Here is a 13,048-nt window from a genome sequence, read left to right on the forward strand (position 1 = left end):
CAAGCACATGTCAATGAATATCTTTATTTAATCAACTTTATGAATTAATCATTTTTATTTGATTCACTATTTAATATTGTGAGACTGTATATAACATTGTGTCCATTTAAAGTATATTGTTAATTAATATGCTAATAACATTACAAGCACATATTCTAATATGCCCCACCTGGGTCTTTTGAAAGGATACAATAGCAAGTGTTCAAAAAGATAATCTGTAGCTTTGTGTTTAACTGACAAGTGTGAGTGCAATTTGATCTTGAGAAAAATGCTAAATTATTCCTTTAATGAGAGCTGTGCAATGGATACAAACTATGCCAACTATGCCAACAATCCTTTGATTACAGTGTCTGTATACTTTATTTCTGCTAATTTCAAGACATGATACATTACAAACCGTAGTTTAAAAGAAGCAAATCACAAAGACTTTCACTATAAAGCTTAATCGTTAGTAGAAGGCCTAAACATGAACTTTTCTGTATACTCATATTTACTGGAGGCATCTACTGGCTAATTGTTTTGGTGTAATTCTGAATGAGACCTTGGAAGTACTGCTGCGTGTTTTTGTAGGGTTGAAAAATTATGATGTAACATTTTGGGAGGAAATACCACAACAAAAAGGAGTAGAGACTGGAGAGTACTGCCAGAGCGTTTAGGATTTGGATGAACTTTCCACGGTAAAGCATGTATTCAGTGACAAAGATGATCCAGGTGAGGATCAGGAGGAGCAGGCAGAACGTTATAGCTTTGGCCTCATTGTAGTTTTTTGGGAGGTCTTTTCCCATGTAGGAGAATATAAAGCAAAGGCAACATAGAAATACAAGAAAAATAATGGAACCAGAGTTTGTAACCAGACTGACATCACAGCTGAGGATGATTTTGTCTGGATAAAAAAGTGTTTCATTGTAGGGCCTGGGGGGTTCACAAGAATTTCCAATAAGAAGTAAAATGGCCTGAATAAAAAAAGCTCCTGCAATGACCAGCCACTGTCCATGATATTTCATCCACCAACCGTGGAGCTTAGGGAATTTGGCAGCTATTTTGAAAATGCACACAATTTGAAAAGAGCGCACAACAAAACATGCCTGACAGACAGTGTAGAACAAAATGAATGGTAAAAACCTCAAGATACAAGAAGAAGCTGTTGGCTTGTCAAAGTAAAAGAACACACTCAGACTACAGAGACTGAGGCAGCCTAAAATGAGGAAGCACATTGGTCCTCCTGCAGATCTTACAACTGGGGTGTTGTAGTTGATGGCAAAGAGAACAGACATGGCTACTATGAGGCCCACCAAGACCCAGGCTCCAACCATGAGCAGTATAGCCTCACTGTCTGTGTATGCAATGTACTCCACCACCCGCAGGCTGCATGACGTACTTCCATCTTCAGACCATTCTGTCTCCTTGCATTTGATGCACTTGTAGGGATCCTCTGTTGTACAAGAAAACACACAATTTGACTGAAAAAATATAGTTAACTTTTAAAAAACAAAGACAGACCACAAGACAGACAAAAAGGTGTAAGATTATACAGTGCTGTATATGCCCCTTTCATGAATTCATCATTTTGTATTTTGTATTTTCAAAATATGTGCAATAATCTTGAACATTTAAATGTGACACATACGCAATTAATAAGAAATCAGGAAGGGGGAAAATACGTTTTCACAGCAATGTATATTACAGTGTCTGACCTTGACCTTGAATGTTTAATAGTTGTCAAGTATAGAAACACTGCTTTTACTAATTTTCCTGTTTTCATGCATAGTCATTTACCTGTGGTGTTCAGATAAGTTCCATTTGGACAGATTTCACACGTGAAGCAGCAGTCATGGATTCCATCTTGTTTTTTTGCATGTCCTACTGGACACTCTGGGGAACACAGTGAAGCTGGCACCTGTACAAAACAATTGTTTAACAGCAAATTCAATTTAAGAGAGGACATTGCTGTGAAGGGTGGAAAAGTTTGAGATGGAAATAGGAAATACAACTTACTTCTCCGTCTGTGTACCACTGAATTTTGGTGTTGTCAATGAAAGAATGCACTGATGGGTTAAATTTAAAAAAGCCAATCTCTTCTGTATCTCCATTGTGGTTCCAGAAAACAATAGTATAGGATCCGAACTTGGGGTCACCATTCTCATCAAATTGAATGCTTTCATTCAAAAGTGTAAAGTTTGATTTCTTCAGCTCTGCAAGAACCTGATGTGAGGACACAAAGTTCAGTTGTACATTATTAAAATCAAAAATGTTGTGAAAAGGTTCCTAGAAAAACATACATGTCTGTGTGTGCCCCCCTTTTTAAGCTTTTACAGAAAGGATTTTGTGAATTCTAATTGATATCAATTCAATTTTATTACTGAGTTTGACACAACACAACAGATTTTTTTTTTGACAAAAAAAAGGTATATCATCAGCTTAAAACTTTAATTATCAGAAATGTTAAAAATTCAAATGGTTAAATTTGATATATCCTCATATTTATATACTTACCGTGTGTGGGTAGACTGTAATATTGCCATTGCATTTACCAAATCCACATTGCAAGACATTGTGTAATGCATGAGCAATGGCATGTACAGCAGAATAAACAGCAAAAGAGAAAGATGGGTCCATATAAATAATATCCTCGGCACTCAGGCTACTGCAGTTACAAAACTGATTACACAACTGCTGCCTTGCATTTTCACAAAGAGCCTGCCTTTTGGGTGATTTGATAAAATCACTGAAACCAGGGATCATCACCACTGGCTGAGCCACCCCAAGTACAGTTCCAATATTCCTGATTCCCTTCTCTTTGGGGAGCTTCTTGTTTAAAGACCAGGTATCTCCTGCTATCCACACTTTGTTGGTGACATTAAGTTGTATTGCTGACTCAATGAGAGCTTCAGCAGTCATTTTAGGAACAAAAACAATAATGACACGTATCTTCTGTGCCCCTATGTGTTTGAATATTTGTGAATGATTAGAATCGTCGTTGAGAGCTTTGGTGTACGCCAGGCAGATGTCGGTGTCCTTAATCCTCTTTATGAACAGGTCACGACCGTCTTTGCCAAATTCATCATCACTATAAAGGAAAGCAACCCAGCGCCAGTTGAAGTGCTGTATGATGTTAATAAACACTTCTATGACGTCTTTATTGGAATGCACTGTTCGTAGGAAAGATGGATATTTTCGTTTCTCTGAAAAGGCAGAACTAGCAGCTCCATAAGTGACCTGTTAAAAGAATTATAGAAAAATTATTATTATTTTCACTCAAACTGAATTGTCATTTCTATCAATTGACAGCTTTTATTACTTAGTACAGTGGTTCTCAAAGTGGGGTCCGAGGACCCCCAGGGGTCCTTGAGAGGGTTAAAGGGGGTCCCCAACTTTTTCTTGAAATTCTACCACTTTGTTCTAGATTTTTTTTTTATTATTATTTTTTTTACAACTTTTCTCTAGAAATTATATGACTTTTCTTTCAGAAATATCACAAGCTTTTTCGATAAATTTCTATAAAATCTTTCCAAAAATTCATGGCATTGGCCCTAATTTAAATGTACATTGACTAAGAAAGTAATGTTATTCAGTCTCATAACAAATATTTGTGTATTTGTTTCAAAATGCTGACAAATGGGGGTCCGTGGTCTAATTTGAATCAGTTTAGGGGTCCTTGCTGTAAAAAAGTTTGAGAACCACTGACTTAGTACACATATCTCAAAAATATGTTCCAACACAGTACTTGACAAACTTGCCACAGGAATGAGATCTGTCATGAATAATGGGGCCACCGTCAATGTCTCAGAGCTTGAAAAAGGGCCGACCACTGCTACCACTTTGGACACACTGGACGAATTCTTGTATGGCGTCCCCGAAGGTTTGATCAAGTCATTGACTGAGATGAGATTCAGAATAGCTGGAAAGTTCTGTATATCTAAGCAGTGGTCAAATATCTCATAGCCAAGAGATATGTTTGGTAGTAGGTCGGTAGAGTTGTTGATTTCCTCCACAGAGAATCTCATCAACTGGAACCTCCGATAACTTGACAGAATTAAGGGTTTACTGTGGACACAGAAAAGACAGCCGAAAAGTGAGATTGCAACGTGAACAAATCCAAGGTAAAGCCTGTTATGAAACTCACCTGGTGCAGTCAATAGATTCTGGTCTGTTCTGTTGAACAGGGTCACTGACATGATGAATATCAAAAAGTCCACCTATTAAATAATCTCCTTCCAGCTGAAACTCTGAGGCTGGGATAGTGCACCGAGTCAAAGCATGTAGAAGAGATCCCAGCACACACACGGGAAGAAGATGTTTCATTGTTGTGGTTATCATTCATCAAGTTGAGGCGAAGATCAAAGGCATTAGTCTCTGCTTTTAAGAAGCAATGTGGTGCTTGTGACAGCCAGGAAACCCCTACCTGTCATTTCCATGCATGTGGGTATGCCTGACTTGAGATAAGCACATACTTGAACATGATTGGTGGAGAATTCACAAATTAGGATGCAAAAAACATAGAAGCTGCACTTACTCCTGTCATGGACAACCAACTATGACAGAATGAAGTGATACACACACACACACACACACACGCGCGCGCGCGCGCACACACACACACACACACACACACACACACACACACACACACACACACACACACACACACACACACACACACACACACACACACACACACACACACACACACACACACACACACACACACACATCTATTACATTACATTTATGAGCGTGTGGAATTTGATTATCTCCAAGAATCCATTAGCTTAAGATAAAGTCCAGCATTTCTCAGGCCCATTCCATCATTACTGCAGCATTACTAGTCTGTGTGTCTGTATGTAATTGGGCAAAACCAAAGGAAAATGTCCTGCCTTGGCTGGACAATAAAGTTTTTTTTTTAAAATTCCAATCCAAAAAGTGTTCTAAACTTCCCTTGTTCTTTTTTTAATATATTGTGGAACTTTGTGAAATTCAGCTGGCACTTGAACAGAGGATATATTTTTTTATTCTGTGATTTTCTCTTATGAAGAAAAATAACTATCAATTAAAAAATATGTAGGTATATATATTTTTTTATTTTTTTTATAAATGGCAGACCTAAAATTGTATATATATATTGTCCATCAAACTGAAAGAGTGAAAAGTATAATGAAACATAGTTATATCATTGCTTGTATAAATGTCTTATGAGATAAATGGTTTATGGAGGACAGGGGTGACAAGAGGTGAAACTGTGGTAGTGAAATCACATGAGGCCACAAACAAATACTCAAACATCAATTAATTAATGGTCAGTGCCAAATGCTATCCTGTAACAAATAAGTTCTGCATGACTGCATGGATAACTGACCACACAGGAAACAATTTGCAGACATGCTGTGGATGACAATGATGGATGACAGGCCATTAGCTGTGCCCTCAGACAACCTGATGAAATGGCCTGAAAAGAGTTTTGTTTTAGTGCTGATACAACAGCATATGAAGAAAAAAAAAGAAGAAAAAAGTGTTGTTTGTTTCTGATAACTATGCCAAAAAAAGGTGACAGTGAGGTGGGGGACAGGGGTTGGGGGCTCTTCCTAAATCTGCTGGTTAAAGAGGCTGTTCTCCACACCACAACAACGGCATCCAAAACAGTGTCAACATTTAACTAAGTCCACACTCTGGCCTGTTCAGGGCCGCTATGACAGCAGGGTTCAGGATTTTCCCATAATGAGCCCTTCTGCGCCTCAGTGCTCTGTATCTGCATCCTGAGGGGAGTGGGGTCAGGTGGGAGTTCAGTGGTAGTGTGATGTCCTGTTCTATTGAGGTTGCAATGTGTATAAAAGTAATAGCACACCGATCATGATCAAGACGCGTGTTTTGATATATAATTTGTATAATTAGTGAACCGAAATTTGTCCGGAAGATGAAGAAAGAAAATAGGTAGGAAAAAATCCACACATTAACAATAGTGCTCGGTGCGATTGCCCCGTGGCCCTAATTATTACTATAAATCTGGAATTCTAATTAATATTGTATCTATTCCTTATAACCAAAACCAAAATAACATTAAAACTACATCAAATGATATGTCTTCTTCCTGGGGAGATATGCTACACTGAAGATTTTATAGCAGTAGAATATTTTAGTGTTATAGTCTTAACAGACTGAATTATAAATTTAAGTTTCCCAAATTTATTATAGAGCATCCATTAAGATTTAAAGGACATGAAGTTAAATATATGATTTGCAAGAGACAAAATTGCCAATGTTGGAGTCAGTGTGTATGTGATGTGAACGAATATGTTTTAGAAAACAGACCAAAAAACAAACAAACATATTTTAGCCATTGTACATCTTTAATTTCTTAATTTAACAGGTTGCATGTGCAAACAATGTCACCAGTGGAAGTACAATAAGATAAATAACTATGCATCCATCTACAGTACAAAGTGACATGGCAGAGTTTGATTATACAGTTTTAAAAATGACTGCTGCTATAGAAATAGTCAAATTCAATAAAATCAAAATGCATTAGAGTTCACATTTTTACAGTGGAAGTACAGGAGGTTAGTTATTATGATGTTTCTGATACTGTCTTGGAAAATGTAAAAAATGAATTCATACATTTCGTTCAAAACCACAAAATGTCAACCTCATGGTGTTGCTTGAGTCAGGTGATCACCATTCAGTGGGATCTATTGTTGAAGAACCATAATGAAAAACGGATTAAAAACTGGACTTTTGTTTTTATCAATGAATTTTTGGGATGTTACACTCAACAATTGAGAACTTTGATCTCAGTTGTGGCGATTAAAGCAGAAGTAAGCGATATTTTTGTGTTACTATAAGTCTTAAATAGTTATATCTTCCGACGGGAATCACCTACATGGAGTGTTTGGACCGAAACACGGGTCTCTCAGTCCCTCTGCTCTGCTCTGAGCCGAGGAGAAAACTTTTCTTGTATCCTACAAGTTTTATCCAATGAGGAGAGAGAACTGCATGAAGGGCTGTGTGTGCAGCCAAGGGATGCGCGTGAATGTGGTGACGCAGGGACGAGGACCAATAGATCCATGACGAGGGCGGGGGCTGCTAACTCCATCGGCTGACAAGAAGTTATGGTGCGTTCAAGGCAACCCGTAACTCGTGTTTTTCCGACCTGTGAAGTCGTACCAGTTCGATCTGGTGCGAGTTCACGGGTCGGAAAAACACGAGTGGCCGTTATAGTGCACTTTCACAGGCAACAGGACGGAGAAACGCGAGTTGCGGGTTGCCTGGAACGCTACAAAGTCGTAAGTCGTGACTTGAAGGCTGTAACTTACGGTTTCAAAAGCCTGCCTGGAATGCAGCATTAGCCAAAACGACCGGATCGCTTACTTCTGCTTTAACATGTTTATTCTAACAGGCCCAATGGTTATTTTTAATCAATAACACCACTTGTCACTGTGTAGCTATTTCTTACCAGGCAGATGAACTAATGACACAATTTGTATTTTAGGCAGCTAGGCTATAACAAGGCTAACAGTTAGCCTGCCTAAAGAGGCATTATGAGCATAGCACACCACACCTTGTCAACAATACAATGTAAAGACCAAATTTTATTCAGAGAGAAAAGCCAATCAGTTCTCAAATCAGCTAAATCCTATACCAACTGATTTCTGTGGCGTCCTCCCCTAGCATTACCTCTAGCCACTTGCAAACTAGCAATCCGCTAATTTAAGACAACAATTCACTTGCTAACTCAATGATATGACTAGTATTACCTCTTTTGGACAAATGTTTTTCTCCTTTTATATGATGAACTAACTACTTAAAATTGTTTTTTTTTTTTTATTAATCTTTATTTTATTTTTGCAGACACAACAAGCGGTCCATATCAACAACAACAGACATGATAAAACAGATTTAAGAAAGAGAAAAAGACATACACACAGACAGATAATCAATTCTCCACATAATTCATAAGCAGGCTATCCCACCAGTGTTTTCTAAGCATGGAGGAATATCTATAGCAGCTCCTATCAGGGCTGGTCAAAGCCCAAATAATGCTGTTCCCTGAGTCATCCAAGCGGCACATAAAACGATACATTAAATTTCTTAGAAGTGCTTCACAATTGGGTACATTTAAATTAACAAAGAGTTGGCTCGCACTGTGCCACCTGGGCACCTGAAGCAACAACCTCAGTCCATCATTGTAGGCCACTATGAGCCGCCGCATACTGCTTTTCTTATAAATAGGTGAGCTGTATACATTGGTGTACAGAAAGATCTAAACAGGGAACATTTAACATCAACTGAGCACAAACTAAACCTACGAAGGAGCATATTAGCTTGAGCATATTGCTTAGAGCACTGCCTATAAATATCTCTATCATCATGCCAATAATCAGTAAGAAAATGCCCAAGATACTTTGTCTCCTGACATGTCATGAGCGGATTATCATCTAGAAAACACTGAGGAAACACTAATTTCCTGTCCTCTTTGCTCCTGACTATCATGGCATTACTTTTCTTGTCATTAAATGTAATGTCATAAGCATTCCCATACTGTGAACATACCTTTAACAAACTTTGTAGGCCAGCACTGTATGGACTAAAAATAACCAGGTCATCAGCATACATTAAATGATTTACAACAGTATTTCCAACAAGGCAGCCTGTGTTACATGTGTTCAGATGTTTTGACAGGTCATCCATGTACATTAAACAAAATGGGGGACAAAATGCCACCTTGGCGAACACCATTATTTACATGAAACGGGGCCGACACAACATTGGCCTTGTGGCTCTTTTCATACTGAGCAGAATGTGGGCTTAATCAGTTATGACTGGTTATATTGGCTGGATTTGAAAGAAAAAAAATTACACCCTTGATGCACCTGCTTTAAAATCTACTTTAAAGAAACTATTTATCAGTCAGTTTATCAACAATTACTGGCTAATTGTTTTGGTATAGTTCTGAATGAGACCTTGGAAGTACTGCTGTGTATTCTTTTGGGGTTGAAAAATGATGATGTAACATTTTGGGAGGAAATACCACAACAAAAAGGAGTAGAGACTGGAGAGTACTGCCAGAGCGTTAAGGGGATGAATGTACTTTCCACGGTAAAGTATAGCCACGGTGGCAAAGATGATCCAGGTGAGGATCAGGAGGAGCAGGCAGAACGTTATAGCTTTGGCCTCATTGTAGTTTTTTGGGAGGTCTTTTCCCATGTAGGAGAATATAAAGCAAAGACAGGACAAAGACAAAAGTAAAATCACAGAACCAGAGTTTCCAGCCAGACTGACATCACAGTTTAGGATGATTTTGTCTGGATAAAAAAGTGTTTCATTGTAGGGCCTGGGGGGTCCATGAGAATGTCCACTTAGAATTAAGATGCACTGAACAAAAAAAGCCCCCATGATGACCAGCCATTGTCCATGATATTTCATCCACCAACTGTAGAGCTTAGGAAACTTGGCAGCTATTTTGAAAATGCAAACAATTTGAAAAGAGCGCACAACAAAACATGCCTGACAGACAGTGTAGAACAAAATGAACGGTAAAAACCTCAAGATACAAGAAGAAGCTGTTGGCTTGTCAAAGTAAAAGAACACACTCAGACTACAGAGACTGAGGCAGCCTAAAATGAGGAAGCACATTGGTCCTCCTGCAGATCTTACAACTGGGGTGTTGTAGTTGATGGCAAAGAGAACAGACATGGCTACTATGAGGCCCACCAAGACCCAGGCTCCCACCATGAGCAGTATAGCCTCACTGTCTGTGTATGCAATGTACTCCACCACCCGCAGGCTGCATGACGTACTTCCATCTTCAGACCATTCTGTCTCCTTGCATTTGATGCACTTGTAGGGATCCTCTGTTTTTACAAAGGACAGGGACAATTTGTCAGAAAAAAATTTGATTGGTGGTGGTTAAACAGCTGAGTAAGACATAAATACCTTTACTGATTTTCTTGTTTTCATTTACCTGTGATGTTCAGATAAGTTCCATTTGGACAGATTACACATGAGAAGCAGCATTCATGGATTCCATCTATTTTTTTTGCATGTCCTTCTGGGCACTCTAGGGAACAAACTGAAGTAGGCACCTGTACAACACAATTGGTAAGCAGTAAAATTATTGTAATTGTTTTTATTTAGAGGGCAAACAAGAAGAGGAGAAGCAATAGTCAAAACAGCCTTTTCAATTTCAAACCAGAATTAGCAAAATGTAATAATTGTAAGTTGTATATGTAGACAACACTGGAGAATGCAACATAAACAACCATCAATGGGTGACTTGATGTACGTAGCTTTACTGAAGTAGAAAATGCAATCACGACCTTCAACAGCACCAATGTCAAACAACAACAACAACAACAATGTCAAACAGACTTCAGAAGAAATTCATAGTAAAACATCTGGATCTGCCCCAAAATTCAAAGGGTTCCTCTCAAATTCAGCAGCCTAAACAAATAGACAAATGGTTGAAAACACAATCTCTTTGGTGGAGGTACTGTATCAACATTAAAATATTTTTAACACATCATATGCAATATCAACTACTGATAGGAAAAAAACAAAAACAACTTACTTCTCTATCTGTATACCACCGAATTTTGCTGCTGTTGATGAAGAAATGGGATGATGGGGGGAATTTATAAAAGCCAACCTCCTCTGCATCTCCACTGTGGTTCCAAAAAACTATGGAATAGGCTCCACCCATGGGATCACCGTTCTCGTCAAACTGAATACTTTGATTTAAAAGTGTAAAGTTTGACTTCTTCAATTCTGCTACAACCTGATGTGGGCACACAAAGTTCATAATACGTAAATGAGTTTACAAATTGAATAAACTGGGTTTAATACTCCTCCCTGGAACTGCAGCGTGATGCCATTCATTTGAAATGTCACTTCCCTAAAACTTGTCTGAGACTCTGGGTATGGAGGACCAAAAGTGACAAATCTCAAAATACATAATAAGCTACTTGACATTTTAATTCAATTTTAATTGATTTGCACATCTTCATTTAATGTGAAAAACATTTAGTAGCAGCGGCTTACAATGAACAAGCTCGCTAACATTAACAAGCATTTGCATTTTGTTTAACAATTTCATGGGACGCTGCCTGTATAATGGAGCTGATCCCCAGCAAAGTATTGCAAGCTCAATTATTTTAGTGTACTTACCATGTGTGGGTATACTGTAATGCTGTCATTACAGGTGCCAGCTCCACATTGCAAGACATTGTGTAAGGCGTGAGCGACGGCATACACAGCAGAATAAACGGGAAAAGAGAAAGATGGGTCTGCTCCAAAGATATCCTTGGCACTCAGGCTGCTGCAGTTGCAAATCTGATTACACATATGTCTTGCACTTTCACAGTGATTCTGACTTTTGAAGGAATAAATAAAGTCACGGAAACCAGGGATTGCCACTTCTGATTCAGCTACCCCAAGTACAGTTCCAATATTTCTGATTCCTTTCACCTTGGGGAGCTTCTTGTTTAAGGACCAGGCGTCCCCTGCTATCCACACCTTATTAGTGATATTTAGTCGTATTGCTGCCTCAATGAGAGGTTCAGCAGTGTATTCAGGAGCAAAAACAATAATGACACGTATCCTCTGTGCCTGTATCTGTCGGTATATTTGGTTGTGATTTGTTTCATAATTGAGACCCTTGGTGTACGCCAGGCAGATCTCAGTTCCTGCAATCTTTTTTACGAACAAGTCTCGCCCATCATTGCCATAATCATCATCAACATTTAGAAAAGCAACCCATCGCCAGTTGAAGCGCTGTACGATTTGAACAATCACTTCTATGACATTTTGATTAGGGTGCACCGTTCTAAAGAAAGATGGAAATGTCTGTTTCCTTGAAAAGACAGAGCTCGCAGCCCCATAGCTGACCTGTTAAATGAGAGATAAATGATTTTCAGTACAGTAAACTCTTGAACTGAAGCTGTTTTATTTCAGCATAGAAAAGTTGACAAATTTACCATAGGAATGAGATCCATCATGAAGAGTGGGGCCACTGTCCGTGTCTCAGTACTTGTATATGTGCCGACCACTGCTATCACTTTGGACACATTCTTGTGTGGTTCTTCCCATGGTTTGATCAAGTGGTTGACTGAAATGAGATCCAAGATTCCTGGAAAACTGTGTGTATCTGAGCAGTGGTCAAATATGTTATATCCTAGAGATATGTTTGGCAGTAGGTCAGTAGAGTTGTTGATTTCCTCTATAGAAAATCTCATCAACTGAAACCTCCTGTAACTTGATTCAGTTAGGGTTTCCCTGTGGACAGAGGAAAGGTTCACTGTGGCTGTACAGACATTGATATTTATAAGAATTTCATGGAACAAAGCCTGATGTCGACTATGAGTATACATCCATATCTTTTACACAGCAATACATTGGATTGATTGGAAAACCAATCAGTTCAATTCTGAGTGAAACAATAGTATATGACAAATGCATTTTAATGAGTTTCAACTTTAGAGGATAGGCTACTCACCCACTTACTACAAAACTCACCTGGCACAGTCGATGGCTTCTGGTCTGTTGTTATCAACACGGGCACTGATATAATGAACATCAAAAAGTCCACCTATTAGATAATCTCCATCCAGCTGAAACTCTGAGGTGTGGACAGTGCACTGAGTCAAGGCACGTTGAAGAGATCCCAGTACACACAGAAGAAGAAAATGTTTCATCTTTACGGATTACTGTTACCAGTCTGATGTGTCTTTGAGATCTGCCTTTGCCTCTGCCAAACCGAGACACTGGAGATGGTTAAGCCTCAATCATTTACATACACGTATATGTAGTCATACCTATACATGGTTGGAAGAGAATTTACAAATCAGTATGCAAAAGCATCTGAACTTTTGCTGAACAGACTCCCTATGATATAAACAGAGCACAGTCAATATGAACAGTACTTAATGTCTCTATCATGAATAACTCCCAGAGCATATTCATTCCTTTATCCAAACTCAAAGTGTTGACATAAAAATGAGAAATATAATTATCTTAATTTTTTTATGGGAGATACTGTCCCTCTCTAACATTTGGGATTTCT

At 38.6% G+C, this 13,048-nt stretch overlaps 1 protein-coding gene across 1 annotated transcript; it reads right to left on the reverse strand.

Annotated features, from left to right (window-relative positions):
• Positions 1-503: 503 nt before the first annotated feature.
• On the reverse strand, positions 504-12,680 carry LOC310988993 (taste receptor type 1 member 1-like; the record flags this gene model as incomplete). The annotated part of the gene is made up of 6 exons (XM_083975834.1): positions 504-1,432; positions 1,777-1,897; positions 1,996-2,202; positions 2,494-3,216; positions 3,738-4,044; positions 12,502-12,680. 6 exons carry the CDS (start codon positions 12,678-12,680, stop codon positions 504-506), a joined length of 2,466 nt encoding a protein of 821 aa, XP_083831960.1.
• Between the last annotated feature and the right edge of the window lie 368 nt (positions 12,681-13,048).

This window comes from Trachurus trachurus (genome assembly GCF_905171665.1).
Source record: "Trachurus trachurus genome assembly, chromosome: 7".
Lineage (NCBI taxonomy): Eukaryota > Metazoa > Chordata > Actinopteri > Carangiformes > Carangidae > Trachurus > Trachurus trachurus.